Source organism: Toxorhynchites rutilus, chromosome 3 (genome assembly GCF_029784135.1).
Source record: "Toxorhynchites rutilus septentrionalis strain SRP chromosome 3, ASM2978413v1, whole genome shotgun sequence".
Classification (NCBI taxonomy): Eukaryota; Metazoa; Arthropoda; class Insecta; order Diptera; family Culicidae; genus Toxorhynchites; species Toxorhynchites rutilus.
In genome coordinates this window covers 161,731,192-161,753,781 of record NC_073746.1, presented here as the reverse complement: position 1 = coordinate 161,753,781, position 22,590 = coordinate 161,731,192, and the positions used below count along the sequence as shown (strand labels likewise).

The 22,590-nt window shown below is 38.0% G+C and overlaps 2 protein-coding genes across 2 annotated transcripts; one reads left to right on the top strand and one right to left on the bottom strand.

Annotated features, from left to right (window-relative positions):
* Positions 1 to 11,930: 11,930 nt before the first annotated feature.
* LOC129777848 (cuticle protein 8-like) lies at positions 11,931 to 12,879 on the bottom strand. Its single transcript, XM_055784391.1, has 2 exons — positions 12,756 to 12,879; positions 11,931 to 12,697 (listed from the first exon to the last, which is right to left on the bottom strand). The coding sequence occupies exons 1-2, from the start codon at positions 12,765 to 12,767 to the stop codon at positions 12,023 to 12,025; spliced, it is 687 nt and encodes a 228-aa protein (XP_055640366.1). The 5' UTR covers positions 12,768 to 12,879; the 3' UTR covers positions 11,931 to 12,022.
* Positions 12,880 to 13,866: 987 nt separating this feature from the next.
* Positions 13,867 to 14,753, top strand: LOC129777533 (cuticle protein 8-like). Its single transcript, XM_055783849.1, has 2 exons — positions 13,867 to 13,930; positions 13,989 to 14,753. The coding sequence occupies exons 1-2, from the start codon at positions 13,919 to 13,921 to the stop codon at positions 14,661 to 14,663; spliced, it is 687 nt and encodes a 228-aa protein (XP_055639824.1). The 5' UTR covers positions 13,867 to 13,918; the 3' UTR covers positions 14,664 to 14,753.
* Positions 14,754 to 22,590: the final 7,837 nt, after the last annotated feature.

Here is a 22,590-nt window from a genome sequence, read left to right as displayed (position 1 = left end):
AAATGAACAGCGATTGGATCATGTTGTCGCTGTTGTGGTGAAGCGAACTTCATTCATCATGAAAGCGCTGATGAACGGTGTCACCAAGGGCCTGTTTGTGCACTTTAGGCCTGAAGGGAATCCATCAGGAGGAGAGAGATGCCACTGAAAAAGCGACCAAGAAAGTACCAGCATTGAAAAACGGTTCCGCTTGAGGCATCGGAGCAACCGTCACACACACAAATACACGCGAGCCACTCTTTTCGTTTGGTTATTATACGGCATCAAGAAGAATCTGGAAAGATGTTATCGTTGCTGAAAAATAATCTGCCAGTTCTGCCAGATCAAAAGAATTGTAACCACCTTCCTGTTGACCGATTGATCTGAAATTTGGAGCACGCCTTTATCTCTGCTGTCGTTATATAACTGCGTATTCTATGGTCTAGAAAATCCAATATGGCGGTCGCTACAAAAAGGCGGACTACATATTTTATCAAAACTCCATCAATTTGGGTATCAAATGAAAGGGCTTGACTAGTAGAACACAGTTATTTATGAAAAATGTAAATCCAAAACGACCGCCATCACAAAATGGGACATTTTTTTCAATTCATCAATATGGGTATCAAACGAAATGACTTGACTAGTAGAACATACTTATTTGTGAAAAATCGCATTTTGAATGTACTGTTGGAAAATCAATATCATTATGTCGTCTATATTAAGTTCATCTAGCAAATCGTCCAGGTCTTTACTTGCGTATAGTTCCTCAATATCCGCGTATAGAATCAATATCGGAACTCGATGAGATAATACTCGAAACTTTTCTTCTAACGCCTCGCACTATTTCGTCGTTACTACTTTCCTCGCTTTCAGGTTTACTATTACGCCGTCCGGTGAACATTTTAAGGATGAAAAAACACGTGTGTCAAAAAAAATATACATAATAAACATATTGTTTTTTTGGAATAAACAGGGGCTTCTCCGCGTTGCGCAATCATTATTCTCATTCTCAGAGGAAAAAATGCAAATTGCTTCTTCTTTTAGCTTTTCAACTACCAAGCGCAAAGAACGATGAAAACGAATTACGTGAAAAACCGGAGTTTCCCACAAATGTTCTTATGTTCTTAGTTCACAAATGTTCATATGTTCTTAGTATGATATATTCACAGAATCATCGCAATCGATTGAACAGACTATTCCATATTCTCCAATAAAATTGTAGTTATTCATCGCCATTGAATATAGTATATAAAGCAAGTACATTCGGCTGAATTTCATTTTTTATTATCATTTCCAACACTGAACTGAAATCGACTGAAAACATATTTTTATGATTTCATTCGGATTCAACAGAAAAGTAGTCTTGAATCGAGCCCGAATTCATTGATATCGTTGCCCGCTCTGGGCGACGAAGGTGTTAACAGGAAAGCTTCTGAAGATTATTTTTCCCCATCAGTAGATGTTGACGGTACCGTCGAGCTGGTCACCCTGTCTCAACCGGTTTTACCGTTCCACCCTTAGAAAAATCCTCGGTCGAAAACTACTAAATACATTTGGTAATGCAAAATTAGTAGAATGTACAAATTTTTTGTACAAATTGTCAACAAACCCGCATCCCTACCAGAGATTAGTATATTTTACTCGATAAAATTAGTAAGCTTGGATATGGTCATATCTGAAAATTGGTGAGAAAAGCGCGTATTAACCATTTTCATTGTTCCCATAAGGCAATACTGAGGTATAATAAGGATATAATTCTGATACGTGCATTTTCGGCGAGAAAATGTAGCCGATATTGGGCTTCCGAATCATGGTTCTGCTTGACATATGTGTTTATTAGTACGGTCGAAAATGACTATAGATTGGTAGTATTTACCAAAAAATTCGTTATATTTACTAATTATTTCTCTCAGTGCAATGATAAGCTGTCAGCAGCGATGATGTGACGTATAGAAGCTGTAGGAAAAATGAACATAACAAACCAAAACAACAGGAGAACTAACGTGTAGTGAAATAGTCAGAATAATAAAGTATAGTAGCATTCAGGTGAAATTTGATAAAAACTTATAATCTAGTTCTAAACCTACTTACGAACTAGATAAGGTAAAATTACTTATATTAATATATTACGCTAGAGCCTAATTATACTATTAAACCTACGAATTACTTAGGATCCAGATTTAACCTAAAATTCGACGGTGAATTGAAGGGCCAACCTATTGAACGGGCCACTGAAATGTAAGGAAATGAAATGATAATGCTATCTGAAATTAATGCCAAATTAATTTGCAGTTTGAAGCAGTTGAATAAAACTCGCTACAGGAATCAGTGCGTTGCCTTTCTTTGCTGTCGTAACAGTAGAATATTTTCGTATCCAATATTGGATACATAAAACCTTGTGCCTCCAACGTAACGCTCTCGTTTTCTAAGTTCCCCAAATATTCATTTATTCTTTCAGAATGGATTCAGATTCAACTTCAAACAAATGATCACTAATTCAACGATAGTCCTATGTCAACCTTGCGGTTATGCCACAGATATAACCCACTTTCTGTTTTATTTATTTTTTTATGTTGAATCGCATGTAGATTCTACTATTCATGTTATTTTTCTAAAATAGTTACGATTTCACAAAGTATTGAAATTCCACAAAATTAAACACATTCCACAAAAAGTCATATCTCCATTAGAAGTGTTTTCCAATCAAAATATACAAAAAAAATATCGAGAGGGGGTAATTTGAGATATAAAATCTTTTAATTTTAAATTAATTATTAATTATAATTATTTTTTGAGTCAGATTTTTTAACAGAGCATTAAAAATGTTATTTTTCCTAAATAGTTCAGTCATTTTCAAACAACTTTGTCATACATCATATTTCAATCAAATATCTGGATTTTGAGTTACGATATTTTTCGAAAGATAGATCAATGATTTTGAAAATGCCCTTTTCAGAAGTGTTTTCCAATCAAAATATACAAAAAAAAATATCGAGAGGGGGTAATTTGAGATATAAAATCTTTTAATTTGAAATTAATTATTAATTATAATAATTTTTTGAGTCAGATTTTTTAACAGAGCATTTAAAATGTTATTTTTTCTAAATAGTTCAGTCATTTTCAAACAACTTTGCCATACATCATATTTCAATGAAATATCTGGATTTTGAGTTACGATATTTTTCGAAAGATAGATCAATGATTTTGAATATGCCTTTTTCAGAAGTGTTTTCCAATCAAAATATACAAAAAAATATCGAGAGGGGGTAATTTGAGATATAAAATCTTTTAATTTTAAATTAAATATTAATCATAATTATTTTTTGAGTCAGATTTTTTAACAGAGCATTTAAAATGTTATTTTTCCTAAATAGTTCAGTCATTTTCAAACAACTTTGTCATACATCATATTTCAATCAAATATCTGGATTTTGAGTTACGATATTTTTCGAAAGATAGATCAATGATTTTGAATATACCCTTTTCAAAAAATCAGTTGTAATTTAAATTGGTCATATGACAATGAAAATTGTGATTTTAGGTAGTTTCCATCATAAGTACAAAGGAAGAAAAAAAAAATTGGCTGGTCGATTTGGCATGGAATTGCTCCATACAAAAACGAACAGAACATTTTTATATACAGCCAATCCATGCTAAACCGATATAGTGGTTCTCAGATTTTCGTGAAAAATGGTAGATTTGTTCTTTATCGCAAAATATTAGACCCGCATTTTTTATTTTTGTTATTTCCATTTTAGGGTGGTACGAAAAAGGTTGGTCGGACAGGTCGAACTCGATTATATAGGCAACAGTGTTCATTTCACATAAAAAGTTGGTTATAACCCTGTTATTGTTGAAATTCGAACATAAGCGTAGAATGATTTTTTCCATCAAATATGATCGCCCACCACCTCCTGAGAGATTCCGGATAAATTTATTTTTTCCATGCAGGGAAGGTTTTTTCTGACTTAAAGAGGATGAATCAAAAGTAAAATTCTTCTTTTATATTCAAAAAACGAAAAATATCTGCATAGAAAACGAATACAAAAAAAAAAAATTTTGGCTCGACTATATACAGAATTTGATTATATACAGTAAAAAGAAAACCGAGATCTATATAATCGAGTCCACCCTGTATATATATTTTTTCATGTAGAACCGCATGTAGATTCCATTTTTCATACTGCTTTTTTAAATGGTTACGATTTCGCAAGGTATTTTCATATAGTTTAATAAATTTTTAAAAATTCATTTGTTTATTTTTGTCAATCTGACACGACAAACTTTGTCAAATTAAAAGGATTTTTTATTAAAACTATTTAAAAAAATAACGAAGGGAAAATGTGGTGAGATATAAACATTTTTAATATCAAATAAAATTTTTGAATTTATGATATTTTTAACGGTGTACAAGGAAACTTCGATATAACGTACCCTCGTTATAACGTACCCTCGATATAACGTCACTCGATATAACGTACACATTCTCAAAGTCTAAAGGAATATTTTTTTGAATATTTTTTTTCTGAAAGAACAATAAATTTTCTGTATTTTGATACTAAAGCTTGTTTTGTACCCTTAACCAATCTCGAAATACAACTTTTTTGTGATTCCGGATTCTAAATGAATCAAACTTTAATTAACAATACGAAGAGAAACATCATCACATTCATTATGCTTCGCTATAACGTACAATTCGATACAACGTACAATTTTGTGAGTAAAATGATAACGTACATTTTAAATACAGGGTAACATCGAAGTTACCCTGTATTTAAAATATATTTTTTTCCAAATGGTTCATTGATTTTACAACATCTTTTCTTTGTATTTTAGTTTTGTTAGACATTTGGTTTTCGGGTTACGATTTTTTTGAAAAAAGCTCATTGATTACGGCTTCATGAAAAATCATTCGTAATTAAAATAGATGATCTGATAATAAAAATTGTGGCTTTAGTCTTAAAAAAAATCTGAGAGGACCGGGGCAGCGACCGGCTGATTTGGTGTGGAATGGCTCTATATTTTCAGGAAAATATAGCGCACTGTTTCGATGGAATTCTCAGAGTTTTTCTGGAATTCGGTTTACGAGGTGGCACACAATTCTATCGTCCATTGTTCTGGCCATTGGATTCCACAAAATTCTCTTATGATTCATTTATATCATGGATGGTTTCACGTCACCTTCAGTTCATCTCTTCATGCATATCTTTTTATCTCCCGATTGACTCGAACTAAGGATAACCCGTTCAGCTCGTACCATTGCAGTACATTCTTACTGCAATGACAGATTGGAAGATCCGATAAAAACATTATGTGATATCGGATGATCAGCGAAATTCGCTTTTGAAGACACTTCTTCCTGTACCTACCCGCAGCTGCACACGAATTTTCATGCAAATCATTAACAAAATGAACTTGTACTGGACAAGGAATTGCTCCATGAAAAATTAAGGCAATTCTTGAGAAACTACATCCAAAGTTAATCTTTAGCACAAGTTATGGCATTCCGATTTATTACATTAAATGAGCTAAAAAATAACAGAAACAGGAGATACATTTAAATGAAAGCAAATGAAAGTTTTTCGTGTAGGTTTTCAAATACACGGCCCAGACAGAGAAAGATATATTCTCGTTCATGTTCTTCTTTATCCTCTTAGAAAACACTTTCCAGCTTCATTTTATGATGAGGTGTAATATTATCACGCTTCTGTATAACAGCACTGGCAGCTATATGGATAGCGTGGTCGTGTGGAATAGCGTTGCATTCCAGTCGGCCTTGGTTCGATCCCCAATGACGTCGTATGGACTTTTTTTTGGCACAATCCCAAATGAAATGAGAAAAGGAGTCTCTCGTGAGCAGCCGTCGTAGATAGACGTTTTTTTGGTTGCTCCGCTTATTTTGACGTAGCACTACGCGTTATATACTTGTTACGTTTTGATCCAAAAACTTGTTTCAATAGTCTTAAAATTGCTTTCAAAACAAGCTATTGAAATCATCAATCGGTATATAAGCGAACGCCGCTCGGAAATCCACTTAGTTCTAATTGAACAGCGATTGAAGCATGTTGTCGCTGTTGTGGTGAAGCTCTTCGTTTATCATGAAAGCGCGGATGAACGGTGGCACCAAGAGCCTGTTTGTGCACCTTAGGCCAGACATGAATCCATCAGGAAGAGAGCGATGCCACAAACGGTTCCCCAGGAAGATCTCGAAACAGCCGCTACACACACACACACACACACATACACGCGCGGAATTCTTTCCGTTTGGATGCCATTCAGCATCGAGAAAGATCCGGAAAATAATCTGCCAGTTCCTCTGGGAATTTAAAATTACATTCATGTGAAAGAGTTTATTTTGATGTTTTCTATCCATGTAACACTGTGACCAAATATGTTTCAATCAAGTGCTATTAACAGGTGGTTATCGAGTTAGCATAAACCACTGGTGGGCTTCCAGTATCGAGGAAAATGTGGAAATATCTAATCGTTACTGAAAATAATCTGCCAGTTCCTCTGGGAATTTAAAATTACATTCATGTGAAAGAGTTTATTTTGATGTTTTCTATCCATGTAACACTGTGACCAAATACATTTGGTTTTGTGATTGATTCAATCAATCGCAATTAACAGGATAGCTTCTGAAGATTATTCTTCCCCATCAGTAGGATATTTCCGTATCCAATATTGTATGCGCCCGCAATCGATTATTGCTCAGTCGCCGAAAGTTCCGAGCTCAGAGAGTTCATTCCCCTCTAGTTTGCCTTCCAAATTGCCATCGAAAACCACGTCTTCTCTCGATTCAATCACGCACAAAAAGCATACTTAAGCGATATTCTAGTGGTGAGACGCATTCATTTTTTGTGAGGACATCGACAAGACAACATCGTTGCTGAAGATGCTGGACGGCGAAGGATCGAGATCTGCCCTGAAACGCAAGCAGTTCGTTTGAAACTGTGAGGGAGCACAGAGAAGCCGATCCTCCAGGAGAAGAGAAGGTGACCATCGAAGCAGCCGCTACACACACACACATACACGCACGGAATTCTTTCCGTTTGGATGCCGTTCAGCATCGAGAAAGATCCGGAAAATAATCTGCCAGTTCCTCTGGGAATTTAAAATTACATTCATGTGAAAGAGTTTATTTTAATGTTTTCTATCCATGTAACACTGTGACCAAATACATTTGGTTTTGTGATTTTTCAATCAATCGCAATTAACAGGATAGCTTCTGAAGATTATTCTTCCCCATCAGTAGGATATTTTCGTATCCAATATTGGATGCATAAAACCTTGTACCTCCAACGTAACGCTCTCGTTTTCGAAGTCCCCCAAATATTCATTTATTCATTCATTCAGAATGGATTCAGATTAAACTTCAAACAAAGGATCACTGAATCAACGATAGTCCTACGTCACCATTGCGGTTATACCATAGATATAACCCACTTTCTGTTTTTTCGTTCTATCGGTTATGCAGTGAAAAAATATTATTTCCATCGCGATCCAAAAGTGATAATTTCATGATGATACCGAAGATGAGTATCATAAATTTTGTAACTTTTAAAAGTGTAAAACCATCGGCGTCCGGCATTTTTCTTCGTGTTTCGGCTTTATCTGTTCTATTGTCGGTGTGACGCGAGTGTTTTCCGTCGTTGGAATTTCGTTAGCGAAGTCTAATTGAGAAGATCAGTTTTATTTTCATGTTCCGTCGCGTTTTATTTTGATTTATTAGAGCAAAAGTGAAAAAGTTTCCATTGAATTGTAATAGTGATGGGAATGGCAGCGAAAAGAGATTGTTGTAGCTATTGAGTAATGTAAAATGGCGCAGGAAGATGCATAATTGGTGCTACTGTTTCAACACGTTTCTCCAAGTTACACTCTCTATGCTCTCTCTTCCCCCCCATTAGTGTTGAAAATGAGAATGAGAGAGGTTGATATACTGAGTTTCTCACGTCTGTGACAGAGTCGCCTGTAGTGGTAGAAATATTGTGAAAAGTACAGTAGAGGCATATAGTTCTGACATCATTACTCTTTCACGAGAGAGGTTTTTTTATTTAGTTGTAGATAGTATAAAGTGCCGATCGAAGCGAACTGTTATAATGATCATTTGGATCAATGGATCACGTATATACCAATGACAAGATGCATAAAAAATTCTTCCGTCATTTTTCAGTTGGTTTTCGTGTTTTAAGGGAAATTCTGCTGACTTCGTTGGGTGGTTTATGTGTTGGTGTTATGATTGTGAAAAGGGAATTTTTCACAAGGATTTATTCTCACCGTTTATCATGGGGCTGTTGCACAATGCATGCACTCTAAGCTATTGACCCTTTCATGACCAGTTGTTTAAAAAATCGAACAGTAGTTTTGATAATTTTTCTTGTCTTAAATAATAGCATAAATTAATAGGGGGGTCGCCGTCGGGCAGTTAACGAGTGCGGCCCCCGGAGCCAACATGGAACTCATCGTGTTAAGGGAAAGTGGATGAATTACAGTGGAACCTCGATTATCCGCGAGCGGATGATCCGCGCCTTCCCGGAATTTGTCAGTGAGTGATTGGCTCATGAACTTTTATTTTGATCATGGCTTTCACATTTTCTGACTATTGGTGTACATAACCTTCTAGAATTGAATGATTTCTGCATTTATAAAACATAATTTTCATGCTAAAATATCTTTTTTTCGTCCTTTATTGCGTTATCCGCGATTTTCGTTATTCGCAGTGAGTAAGACAGACTATTCGACGGATAATCGGGGTTCTACTATATATGGAAAAAGTAGAGTGAAGAGAAAAATATCTGGCGCTTCCAAGGTTGTTGGTCACTGCCGTAGCAGAACAGACAAAAAATGATATTTCCGCGAATAATAGTGCGGCTGGCTATACAGCTGGGTCTGATTATATAGTAGAACTCTGGTTATTCGCGGAACTTGAGTGACGGAATCACCGCGGATAATTAAAACAGCTAAATTAAGTGATAAAGGCTAAAGATGAAAAATAATTAAATTATTAATTTTGTTTCATTTTACTGTTATTTTTTCAATCTCCACTATTATATCTGCTGATGCTGATGAGTCATCTGTTATAAATGATTTAAAATTATTAAAAAGTATTCAATAACATGCTTGATTTGATGTATAAATCTCAAAACTTTATGCGTTGAGCTCAGCGTCGGTCCAGGGGGCTGACGTTGAGCTTTTTGGTAGGAAGGTGCTGACTTGAATTTTCTTGAAATCTTGAATTTTCAAATTTAAGATTTTAGAATTAAATCACTTACCGCAGTGAATGCTGATTTTTTCTTAACCATTCCCAACAACAACTATCCCTTCCATGATAAACACTAGGGAACCACGCTATAGAGGCGACCCTTCTGGCCTTCGGGCGGCGAATATCATACTAACATTCCTTCCCTTCCCCTGGTGACCGTAAGGACGTGGCCGGCGACGTTATTGACCATTCAAAGCTCGAATCACCGAAAATTGCACAACGAAAATGATTTGCTAGTCCCAAACGTCATTTTGTGCGTTCTTTGTGCAATTTGGTTGGTTCAGGTCAATCACGGAGAGCAACTACGAATTGTACAGTCTACCCAAGCTCAAGCTCAAGCTCAATCCCAAATGAAATGAGAAAAGAAAACAGAAAGAGATGTCCGCTCGCATACATACAAACCGTTTTTAAGCCTTTAAAACAGCTCATTCTTTGCGTATTTGACTCTCCAGCACACGAAATGGCATCATTTCTGCCAAAGATGAAATGTGCTCTGCCAACGCTTGGGTGTAGATCCTCATGGTAATTTTATCGATGAGATTCTCATGATCTGCATCAAATTTCTGGTAAGAAATAAAATGGAATTTTGTTTTTAATTATGTCATATTATTTTGAACAGGACAACTGGAAGATGAAATCGATAAAATTATGAAAAAAAACAGGAAGTGGGTTATATCTATGGTATAACCGCAAGGGTGACGTAGGACTATCGTTGATTTAGAGATCATTTGTATGAAGTTGAATCTGAATGAATGAATATTTGGAGAACTTCGAAAACGAGAGCGTTACGTTGGAGGCACAAGGTTTTATGCATCCAATATTGGATACGGAAATATCCTACTGATGGGGAAGAATAATCTTCAGAAGCTATCCTGTTGATTGCGATTGATTGAAAAACCACAAAACCTAATGTATTTGGTCACAGTGTAACATGGATAGAAAACATTCAATTAAACTCTTTCACATGAATATATTTTGAAAATTCCCAAAGGAACTGGCAGATTATTTTCAGTAACGATTAGATATTTCCACATTTTCCTCGATACTGGAAGCCCACCAGTGGTTAATGCCAACTCGATAACCACCTGTTAATAGCACTTGATTGAAACATATTTGGCCACAGTGTAACATGGATAGAAAACATTCAATTAAACTCTTTCACATGAATATATTTTGAAAATTCCCAAGGAACTGGCAGATTATTTTCCAGCAATGATTAGATCTTTCCGGAACTTTCTCGATGCTGAATGGCATCCTAACGGAAAGAGTTCTGCGCGTGTATGTGTCGATCCTTCGCCGTCCACCTCCTCCAGCACGTTAGGCAACGATGTTGTCTTGTCGATGTCCTCACGAAAAATGAATGTGTTTCACCACCAGAATATCGCTTAAGTATGCTTTTTGTGTGTGATTGAATCGAGAGAAGGTGTGGTTTACGATGGCAATTTGGAAGGCAAACTAGAGGGGAATGAACTCTCTGAGCTCGGAACTTTCGGCGACTGAGCAATAATCGATTGCGGGCGCATACAATATTGGATACGGAAATATCCTACTGATGGGGAAGAATAATCTTCTGAAGCTATCCTGTTAATTGCGATTGATTGAAAAACCACAAAACCAAATGTATTTGGTCACAGTGTTACATGGATAGAAAACATTCAATTAAACTCTTTCACATGAATATATTTTGAAAATTCCCAAAGGAACTGGCAGATTATTTTCAGTAACGATTAGATATTTCCACATTTTCCTCGATACTGGAAGCCCACCAGTGGTTAATGCCAACTCGATAACCACCTGTTAATAGCACTTGATTGAAACATATTTGGTCACAGTGTTACATGGATAGAAAACATTCAATTAAACTCTTTCACATGAATATATTTTGAAAATTCCCAAAGAAACTGGCAGATTATTTTCAGTAACGATTAGATATTTCCACATTTTCCTCGATACTGGAAGCCCACCAGTGGTTAATGCCAACTCGATAACCACCTGTTAATAGCACTTGATTGAAACATATTTGGTCACAGTGTTACATGGATAGAAAACATTCAATTAAACTCTTTCACATGAATATATTTTGAAAATTCCCAGAGGAACTGGCAGATTATTCTCAGTAACGATTAGATATTTCCACATTTTCCTCGATACTGGAAGCCCACCAGTGGTTAATGCCAACTCGATAACCACCTGTTAATAGCCGCGCGTGTATGTGTGTGTAGCGATGTCTTCCCTGGGAACCGTTTGTGGCATCACTCTCCTCCTGATAGATTCCCTTCTGGCCTAGGGTGCACAAACAGGCTCTTGGTGACAACGTTCATCCGCGCTTTCATGATAAATGAAGAGCTTCACCACAACAGCGACAACATGCTCCAATCGCTGTTCAATTAGAACTGAGTGGATTTCCGAGCGCCGCTCGCTTATATACCGATTGGTGATTTCAATAGCCTGTTTTGAAAGCAATTTTAAGACTATTGAAACAAGTTTTTGGATCAAAAAGTAACAAGTATATAACGCGTAGACATTTTATCTTTCGAATGAAGTGTTTATCATACCATTTCGTTCAGTTGTTTAGGAGCTATTAACGCTCAAAATCTCGGTCTCCGGCGTAACGCTTTCGTTTTCGAAACTTTGATTTTACACCCCGGTATAGAAATGAAAGACGTAGTCCTACGTCAAAACACTTTCATATCATTTCTACTTTTATTTAATATTCATTTCACTACATACAGTAATCTGGTTCACAATTGCGAATTTCTTGGTTATTTTTCCACAATTCTAGTAGTGATGAAGATTCAGATGATTGGAAGACAAATGTCCGTGGCTTTGGTATGCAATTGGGGCAACGTGCGACAGAGCGGCGTGGGCCAATGGAGCCGAATGGTGCGAGATATGGGCAATAGGAGCAGCATGGCTGATGTGAGCCACTGGAGCGGCATGATGAGAGATGGTGGCATGGGACAGAGGAGCAACAGCGTGATGGGAGGCCAAATGAATTGGTTGAGCGATCACTTTATGCACTGGCTGAGCAATCTTGACGTTGGTTGGTTCACGACGGACAACGGCGTTGAATCCGGAGTGATGATCAGCATGATAGTCAACGATGCGGTGGTGGCCATCCGAATCCAACAGACTGTACTGTCCATGGACCTCATCTCCGTGACGGGTTTCGTGTTGGCTCTTGATATCTCCGGTATGTTCATCATGAACAGAGTATGAGAATTCGTAATTGGCCGGAGCGTGGTGTTCGACATCCTTCACGATGGTGTGATGGAGTGGAGCAGAATGAATAGCGGCCACATGATGAACTGGAGCAATATGCTGAACTGGAGCAATGTGATGAAGAGATGGAGCATGGTGCTGGATATTGGAGATCTGATGAGAGGTAGCATATCCGTGCTGTGGGATCAATCCAGCGCTGACAGCTGCTAACAATGTAGGGAGAAGAACAAACTGCGGATGATGTTAAATTTATTACGGATTTTCAAAAATTCTGAGTGAAGAACATTACCTTGAAAGCCATGATGGTATAGTGTAGTGTTGTATGTATCTCACTACTGTTTCGAATGCAGTACAAAACTCGGAGCACGTATTTTTATATCAAACAAGATCTCTCCAAAACTATTTTCCACACGAGCGTAACGATGTGGATGTCCTTACGAGTCTGCTTACTTCCACTCATAAAGCGGTTCAATTTTCATTCTCATTTTGGTGAATTCGATCGACACAAAATAATCCCACCTCCCGAGTGACCGCAAACCAGTTTAGTCAAAGCAAAAGTTTGTTATTTGGGCAACGAAATAAGAATGCAAACTATAAGTGCAACTTGTTTTTGTTTTGATTCCTATTTTCTACTAACACGTTGGAAATATTTTAGAAAATGTGTTAATTGCTGAAGCATGCAATGAAAACAACAGGAAACGAAACATAATATTGTGCTCACCCCGCCAACATTGATACTTTTTAAGTGATAAAATATAATATACATCAACTTTCTGTGGTCAAATACACTTTTTATGATGATGTAATAATATACTTAGATTGCAAATCAGCGAAAGTTTCCAACATATTTTTCAACATAATGTTCATCAAATAACATGAGTGCTCGAGTGCAACAATCATCAACGGCTATTCTGTAGCTATCGAAACCTCCAAATAGACTATTTTTTGACAATAAAGTTTATCGCACATTCTCAATGAATATTCGGTTCGCTTCCTGCTTTTATTGTTCGCTTGCATTAAAAACTAACATATAAAATATATCCATACTTCTAACGAATTATTGACAAAAGCAAAACCAAACAAAAACAAGTCGCAAGTTGTACCCGCGCTAACCGCTTGCATTCTTCTTCCGTTAACGAAAACAAACTCTCATTTTGATTAAACTGGTTTAAGGTCACCCTATAGGGGAGATCGATTTGTGTGAATCGAATAAACCAAAACAAAAATGAAAATTGTACAATGATCGAATGGAAGTAAGAGGGCTCGTGAGGACATCGACAACGTTACACTCGTGTGGAAAATGATATTGGAAAAAAGTGATACACATCTAGAAGGTCGTCGGGGGTGTGACCCATTTTGGAGAGATCTTATTCGGTATAAAAATACATGTTTCGAGTTTTCAAGAGCATTCGAAAAAGTAGTGAGGTACAGACAACACTATACTACAGCATTATGGCTTTTAAAGTAATGTTCTTAATTCAGACTATTTAAACACTCGTAATAAATTTAACATTTTCCGCAGTTCGTTCTATTCGCTACTCTGGTAGCAGCTACCAGCGCGGGACTGATTCCACAGCACGGATATGCTACCTCTCATCAGATCTCCAACATCCAGCATTATGCTCCATCTCTGCATCATATCGCTCCAGTTCAGCATATTGCTCCAGTTCATCATGTGGCCGCTATTCACTCTGCTCCACTCCATCACACCATCGTGAAGGATGTCGAACATCACGCTCCGGCCAATTACGAATTCTCGTACTCTGTTCATGATGACCATACCGGAGATATCAAGAGTCAACACGAAACCCGTCACGGAGATGAGGTCCATGGACAATACAGCCTTCTGGATTCGGATGGGCATCACCGCATCGTTGACTATCATGCTGATCATCACTCCGGATTCAACGCCGTTGTCCGTCGTGAACCAACCAACATCAAGATTGCCCAGCCAGTGCATAAAGTGATCGCTCAACCAATCCATTTGGCCTCTCATCATGCTGTTGCTCCTCTGTCCCATGCCACCATCTCTCATCATGCCGCTCCAGTGGCTCACATCTCCCATGCTGCTCCTATTGCCCATATCTCGCACCATTCCGCTCCTTTGACCCATGCTTCGTTGTCGCACATTGCCCCAATCGCTTACCAAAGCCACGGACATCTGTCCTCGAATCATCTGAGTCATCATCATTATTAGAACAATGCCCAATCAACCAAGCCAAACCTGAGTACTGTACATAGAGTATAAGAATGTAATAAATGTGGAAATTATTCTAAAACGTTCAAATTTCTGGTAGTCATTATGAATTATGTCTACTAAACATACACCAATATCTACATTGTCGATATGCTCCTATGGCTGAACTTTCCTAAAATTGTATGTTAAGTTCCTAATGATAGAATGGCCAGATCGTAGTATGTTTTCAACGATAAAATTACTAGAGTGAACGCAGGCAAATCATTTCAATGGGGTTTGAGTCGCGATTAACGAGATTTTATGTTCAACCAGCCTTCTGAACAGGGGAAGTCATGTTTCGAATTTCTTTGGTTTCCGTTGTTGTGACAGTTTCCGATTTCTTTGCCTTCGCATGTATTGTGTTGGTCAAGATTCTTGATCATACTTGAGATGATGCTGGACGCTCTAGGGTAAACCCTAGATCGACCACTCCAATAACCCTTTGCGCTGTGTATTTGATAGGGTACATTCACAAATCCACGTGCAAACGATGACTTTCAGCTTCAGTTTTTTTTGAAAATAAATAATAGAGGATTGTGTCCGAGAAATGACCGTCTTATCGACCTAAGTCTACAAAATTATTATATTCCATTTACCCGTTTATTACATATGTCGCAATATATTGTGAAAAACGTCGGAAAACTCGAGCTAGTGCTTTGAAAATTAAATTTTTATTTTTCAATCTTCGGTTTTGTTTGTATTGGTGAAAGCATTGTTTTTTTTCGACACTGAGGCCAGACAACATCATCGAAACAGCTCTAAAAACCACTCAATAAAATGTTATTCCTGAGTCATAGCGTTTAGAAAAGAAAATTGTATTGCAGAGCTCGGAACACTGCCACGGCTGCCTATGCTTTCAGAAACAGTAAACGGAAAAGTATTACATTCAATCAAAATGCCTCGGTCAACGAAGAGAAGGGTTAAGGCTCTCCAACGTGAATATGTGAAAACAATACGATCAACGAAGGAAAATATTGAAGAATTATCAACAACAACGAGTTACTGAAGGGTGTTCGGATCAAAAAGTGGTCAACTTAAATTCGCCGTATTTTTTCTAATCATTCATATAAAAAACCTGATCACCCCTCATTTTGTAGGTGTGTGTGTGTAGAATGATGCCTCTATTTGGATTTTGACATTAGATCTTTAGTTATCAAAATGGCGTCAAAGCAAGAGGAGCGACGTATCAACATTTTATACATGCGTCGTGAAAATCCAAACTACACGCACGCAGAAATAGCAAAACCGTTGAATGTGGCCAAATCAACCGTCGCCAAAGTAATAAAAGTGTTTCTAGTCGACAAAACTAGAAAGCCTGGATCTGGGGGAAATCGAAAGCCGGGAGCCGCAGTGACGAACAGTAGAGTGGATAGCGCTTTCAAGCGCAACCCCAACCTCTCCGTTCGAGATGTCGCAAATAAGTTGGGAATATCGTCTACAACCGCGCATGAAGCTAAAAAATGATCCGGACTATCGACTTATAAGAAGGTAGTGACTCCAAATTGCAACGATAAGCTAAACCTTACGGCAAAAACAAGATCTCGGAAGCTGTATACGACATTGTTGAAAAAGCTTGTTTGCGTGGTAATGGACGACGAAACCTACGTCAAGGCAGACTTCAGGCAGATTCCTGGACAAGAGTATTATACAGCAACCGGAAGGGGAAAGGTGGCAGACATTTTCAAGCATATTAATCTATCAAAGTTTGCCAAGAAATATCTCGTTTGGCAAGCTATCTGTACCTGTGGCTTGAAAAGCGACATTTTCGTTGCGACCGGAACCGTCAACCAGGAAATTTACGTGAAAGAGTGTCTTCAAAAGCGTTTGCTGTCTTTCCTGAAGAAACATGACTTGTCTGTGCTGTTTTGGCCGGATTTGGCATCCTGCCATTATGGAAAAAAGGCCATGGAGTGGTATGCCGCTAACAAGATGCAGGTTGTGCCCAGGGATAAGAACCCTCCCAACACACCAGAACTTCGCCCAATCGAAAAATATTGGGCGATAGTTAAGTAGAACCTTAAGAAGACCCAAAAAAACTGTTAGCAGCGAGAAACAGTTCAAAGCAAACTGGCGTTCTGTGGCGAAGAAAGTGGATAAGGTGACTGTACAAAATCTGATGGCAGGCGTTATACGAAAGGCTCGCCAATTTGGCCTAGGTCGACCGGAATCTTAACTGAGTATTTTTTCCGTCTTTTATACATATTGAACTTCAGAAAGAAAGATACTTTGATTTTTTTTAATAAACAAATAATCGATTTACACGCAATTTAGTTTGACCACTTTTTGATCCGAACATCCTTTATGCGGAAGAATTTGTTAATACCAAAAGAGCCTCAATTCGCATGTGTTATAAATTTGCCCATGTTACGCTCGCGTATAATCAGAATTTTACTTCATATGCAAATGTACCTTCTATATATATATTTATATTTGCAATTGTTCATCGGAACATATCGTTCATACATTTTACTTTAGTATTGAATTTTTATTTTTTTTTTCAAATGTGTGGTAGAAAGTTCACATATACATGTATGTCCATCACATGTGTCGGTTCTCGTATGCTCTCTCGTCATAGTGAAGTCAGTCTCACTCAGTCGGTCATTGTGATCGGTCCGATATTTCGGCTCCTAGCTATCGCGTGTGCAAGTTATTGATTACCACAAGATGGCGACGAGGGTTGTGAACCCTCAGTAGTTTCGCATATCACATATAAAAAGAATTACAAAAGAAAAATAAGCAGTGTAATTTTCGGTTTAAATTAGAAAAAAAAGTTAAACTGTAGTGAAGTGAAATATTCAGGTAAAAAAAAATAAAATAAGAAAAAAAAATCTCATTTTTTCTGCCAGGGTAGATTCTCAGAATCTACCCTGGCAGAAAAAAAAGCTTAATAGAAAGAATTAAGGGAACGTGCTGTTCATTTTTATATCAAAGAGCTGTGCTAGTGCAATTCTAAAAAAAAAAATGTAATATATGCAGAAAAGTACCAAAAGATTGATTTTGGCTACCAAATGGAACACGTGTTAATACCGTGGAGGTGCAGAGATGCCGTTGGAGACGCCATATTGGGAAGTTTGGTGAAATTTATGGGAGTTTGCCAGAGGTGAAAGAGAACGATTGAGTGTGTGCGCGTATATTGAGAGCGGAAATTATAGTGTGTTTGAAAAAAAAATAGTGAGAGTGTGTTTGTTGATGTGAGGCATGATGGCTTAGCAAACAGTACAGTCCAAGTTGGATGCTATGGATTAAAGGTATGTCATACTTATCTCAATATTCTGACAATGTGATATAGGGATGCCGTGCCTGGTAGTGGACCAATTACGGTCTGATGAAGAAAACGCTAGTTTATCTACAATTTCAATTATAATCTTGCTCTCGTGTGCGGAGCTGGAGTGTTCATTGTTTGTGCACAAATGTATTTTGCATTTACAGGCTAATATTTTCTATACAAATTCTGCTCGTGTTGATGTTGTGTGCTCAAACCGATACATATATTCATATCATAATCCATAATTCTCCTATTCATTGAAATGCTAAGGTCGTGAAATTGTATGTGTGGATGCTACGACAAGTAGACCGAGCATGAATTACAGTACGTGTAAAAGAATATGGGGGGTGAAATAATCTCCTCTCTCTTACTCAACCAGATACATGTGAGAGCAAGAGTATTAACACCATGCTCAGAACACTGCACGATCGCCGTAAATATTTATGACAAACTGTTACCCTCACTCATAGCATGTACCGACCCAGCTTAGTATGTAGGCCTGTTATTGCCGAAGAAAATATTGCCAGCGTTGAAGCAGGATCGATAGACTGCTTTGTGTTTGTGTGTGAAAATTTCATGCGTGAACTTTAGAGCCACGGTCATGGTCACGGTTACATGAAAGTGAGATAATTGAACTGCAACAGTAAATAAAGCACATATGTGGTACAAAAGGTGAAATCAGTTGAGTTGACTGAAAAAAATCAATTGGAATGACGATACCAAATGGTATTCGAATGTGATTCATTGAAAAAAAAAAAGAAAAAAAAACCTATTTTTCTTCACACTTGTGGATCGATACCGATGGGAATGAGAAATAAGGTTGTTATGTGAATAAATCGTCAATACAATACATACATACACATAAGGGTGTATGTATGGCGCTCTTGGATGTTGCGAAAAGGGAAATAATATCAATATGGGAATTATGAATTATGTTGCAAATTTAAAAGATGTATTTGAAATTAATTCAATGAACAAAAGCACTAATGTGCTGGCCACTGGAATTTTATTTCAATAAACCATGATTGCTCTTGGATGTAGCGAGAATGATGAAATGAATGATTGTTGATTGTTGAAAGGACGAGATGTATGCTCTTAAATGCTGCAATAAATAGCAAATATGATTGTGTTGATGATTTCTAATGAATTACTAACATTACAAATGGCAAGTTACAGAATAAAAGTGCCTATTGGATTATGCCGAGTAGATTCTGAGTCGAAATATATAATAAATAAATAAACTTAAATGTGTATCATTGGATTTCATGCAAGAAAAAGCAAATGCTCTAAATTGAAAATATTTTGTATATATTATTGGCAGATACAGTCAACATGGATGATCCAGAACTGATCGAAGGTGAAATTAACACTCCGATAATCCAACAAAATCTATCGGTCTTCAGTCCCGCCTCATACAACTTACCACATTTTAAATACAAGCATTTGCCATAATCGGAAATTCGAAATGCGTGGGGATCATGGATTCGAGGGTTCGAAACCATCATGGCTGCTGTTAGTGTCACGGATGGCCCAAGTCGCAAAATGCAATTGCTTGCTATGGGGGGCTTAGAATTGCAAAGTGCCTATTATGGAATTCCTGGAATTGACAAAGATGATAGTAACGCAACAATGGATTCATACCTCGCAGCGAAAGAAAGATTAACAGAATACTTTTCACCTAAGCACCATGACAGCTTTGAAATATTTCTGTTTTGGTCAATGGTGCCTGATGATGATGAGTGCATCGAAAAATTCGCTTGACGGGTTCAGCAAAAGGCTGAAAAATGTTCTTTTGGAAAGACAGAAACTGAAAGTAGACATATTGCGATTGTGGACAAAATTATCCAATATACTTCCGATGACCTACGACAGAAGTTATTGGAGAAAGAATGTTTGACTCTTGATGAAGCTATCAAAATGATTAATGCATTTCAGTCTGTGAGGTACCAGTCCGCCAAAATGAACTTAAAACCCAATAGAGGTTCCATGAATCGTCCCTACGAGGCTGAAGGGTCTACCGTGAATCGACTCTACTCAAATTCCTTCAAGGCACCTGGAACAAAACAACGATGCTTGCGCTGTGGATACAACCGACACCGAGAGGTAGAACAATGTCCAGCGTGGGAGAAGACATGTCTTCGTTGTAATAAAGTTGGTCACTTCAAATCGGTGTGTAAAACCAAGAGCACACTGCATACTGATCGAGATCAGGGTATAAGGCGGAGATCATTTGATCAGAAACGAAAATCTATAATTATGAATACTCAAGGTCCTTCCCGTTCAGCCAAATATCCAAGACAAGTCTACAACATTGCTGAACGGAACAACGATGAAACGAAATGTGAAGAGTTTCCGGTATATAATATCGAAGATTCTGATGAGCTTATATCGTGGAGTCGATATTACAATGCTCATCGATTCAGGGTCTAAGCATAATCTTATCGATGATACTACATGGGAGCTCATGAAGCTCAGAGACGTTAAAATACGCAATGAAAGATTCGACCATGAGAAACGCTTTTTAGCATATGGTCGTGTTCCGTTGAAGTTGATGACAGTGTTCGACGCTGATCTAGAAATAAATGATGGAGGTAAGCTATTGAAGACCTCCTCATCTTTCTATGTAATTGAGAAAGGCCAGCAACCCTTGTTAGGGAAGTTAACCGCGCAACAAATAGGAGTCCTTAGAATTGGTTTACCGAGTTCACAAAACATCTCAATTAGCCATATTGACAAAGCTAAGAAACCATTTCCGAAAATGAAAGGAATAGAATTGAGTTTGCCTATTGATCGAACAATTTCACCAGTTATTCAGCCTCTTCGGCGTTGCCCTATCCCGCTCCTGCAACAGGTTGAATCCAAATTGAATGAACTGCTGCAGATGGATATTATCGAGAAGGTCACAAGGCCAACGTCGTGGGTTTCTCCATTGGTTCCCATATTGAAAGACAACGGCGAACTTCGATTATGTGTAGACATGCGGAGGGCAAATTTAGCAATTCAGCGACTCAACCATCCTCTACCTGTTTTTGACGATTTACTTCCGAATTTCCGCAACGCAAAATTTTTCACAACTTTGGATATAATGCAGGCATTTCATCAAGTCGAACTCACGTATGATTGCCGAGATGTAACAACATTCATTACCAATTGGGGTCTATACCGATATAAACGGTTACTCTTCGGTGTTAATTGTGCACCAGAGTTGTTCCAAAATCTGATGGAAAGCATTCTGGCAGAATGCGAAAACACAGTTGTGTTTATCGACGATATTGTCATTTTCGGGTCCACTGAAGAAGAACACGATTCAGCAGTTAAGCGAACATTGTCCGTCCTGAATAACTATGGAATTCTACTTAATGATCACAAGTGTAAATTCAAGCAAACGAAAATAACATTTTTGGGGCATAACTTGTCAGCGGAGGGAGTTACACCCACGGAAGAAAAGATCCAATCGATTCTAAAGTTCAGAGCACCACAGACGAAAGAGGAACTAAGAAGCTTTCTTGGTTTAGTGACATATGTATCACTGTTTATTCCGGACCTCGCTACCATGAATGACCCACTAAGAGATCTATTGAAACAGCAAGCACCATTCACCTGGCAGCCGGAGCACCAAAGCTCATTCGAACAGCTTAAACGAAGGATCGGGTCTCTTGACCATCTAGGTTACTACGACCCCAAGGACCGTACTTTGCTGGTTACCGACGCATCAGCAGTTGGATTAGGTGCCGTATTGATCCAATTCAAGAAGAGTCTTCCAAGAATCATCAGTTATGCATCGAAGAGTCTTTCGGAAGCCGAGAAAAAGTATCCTCCAATAGAGAAGGAAGCATTAGGATTGGTTTGGGGCGTAGAACGTTTCAAAATGTATCTCCTGGGAATAAATTTTGAATTGGAGACGGACCATAAACCGTTGGAAACACTTTTTACGGCTACTTCGCGTCCAACGGCTCGAATTGAAAGGTGGATGTTACGAATTCAAGCATTCAAGTTCAAAGTTGTTTATCGTAAAGGTTCGGCAAACTTGGCTGATGCTCTCTCTAGACTGGGAGCACATATTCATGATAATCAGTGGACTGATGAGAGCGAGGTTTTCATACGACGTATTTCAGCGGAGTCGTTATCTGTGCTAACAGGTCTGACAAGTGAAGAAGATTTTGATCCCGAAACGGAAATCAACATTCGATCTATTCAGGAAACCGCTGCTATTGACATTGAGGAAATAATACACGCCACTGCACATGATCCAGAGATGCAGAAACTTATAGTATGCATAGTAAACGATTGTTGGAATTGTGACGATTTGAAGCAATACATTCCTTTTCATCATGAGTTTACCTATGCAAATTCACTAATTTTACGTGGATCTAAGCTGGTCATACCCGCTAGCTTGCGCCAGAGAATGCTTCAATTGGCTCACGAGGGACATCCAGGACAGTCTTTGATGAAACGGCGGTTGCGAGAACGATGTTGGTGGCCAGGTATAGACCAATCGGCTACAAACACCTGCGAAGCTTGTGAAGGATGTAGGCTTGTACAGCTTCCCGATCCACCAGAACCGATGATGCGACGGCCGTTACCCGATCGTCCGTGGATTGACATTGCAATAGACTTCCTCGG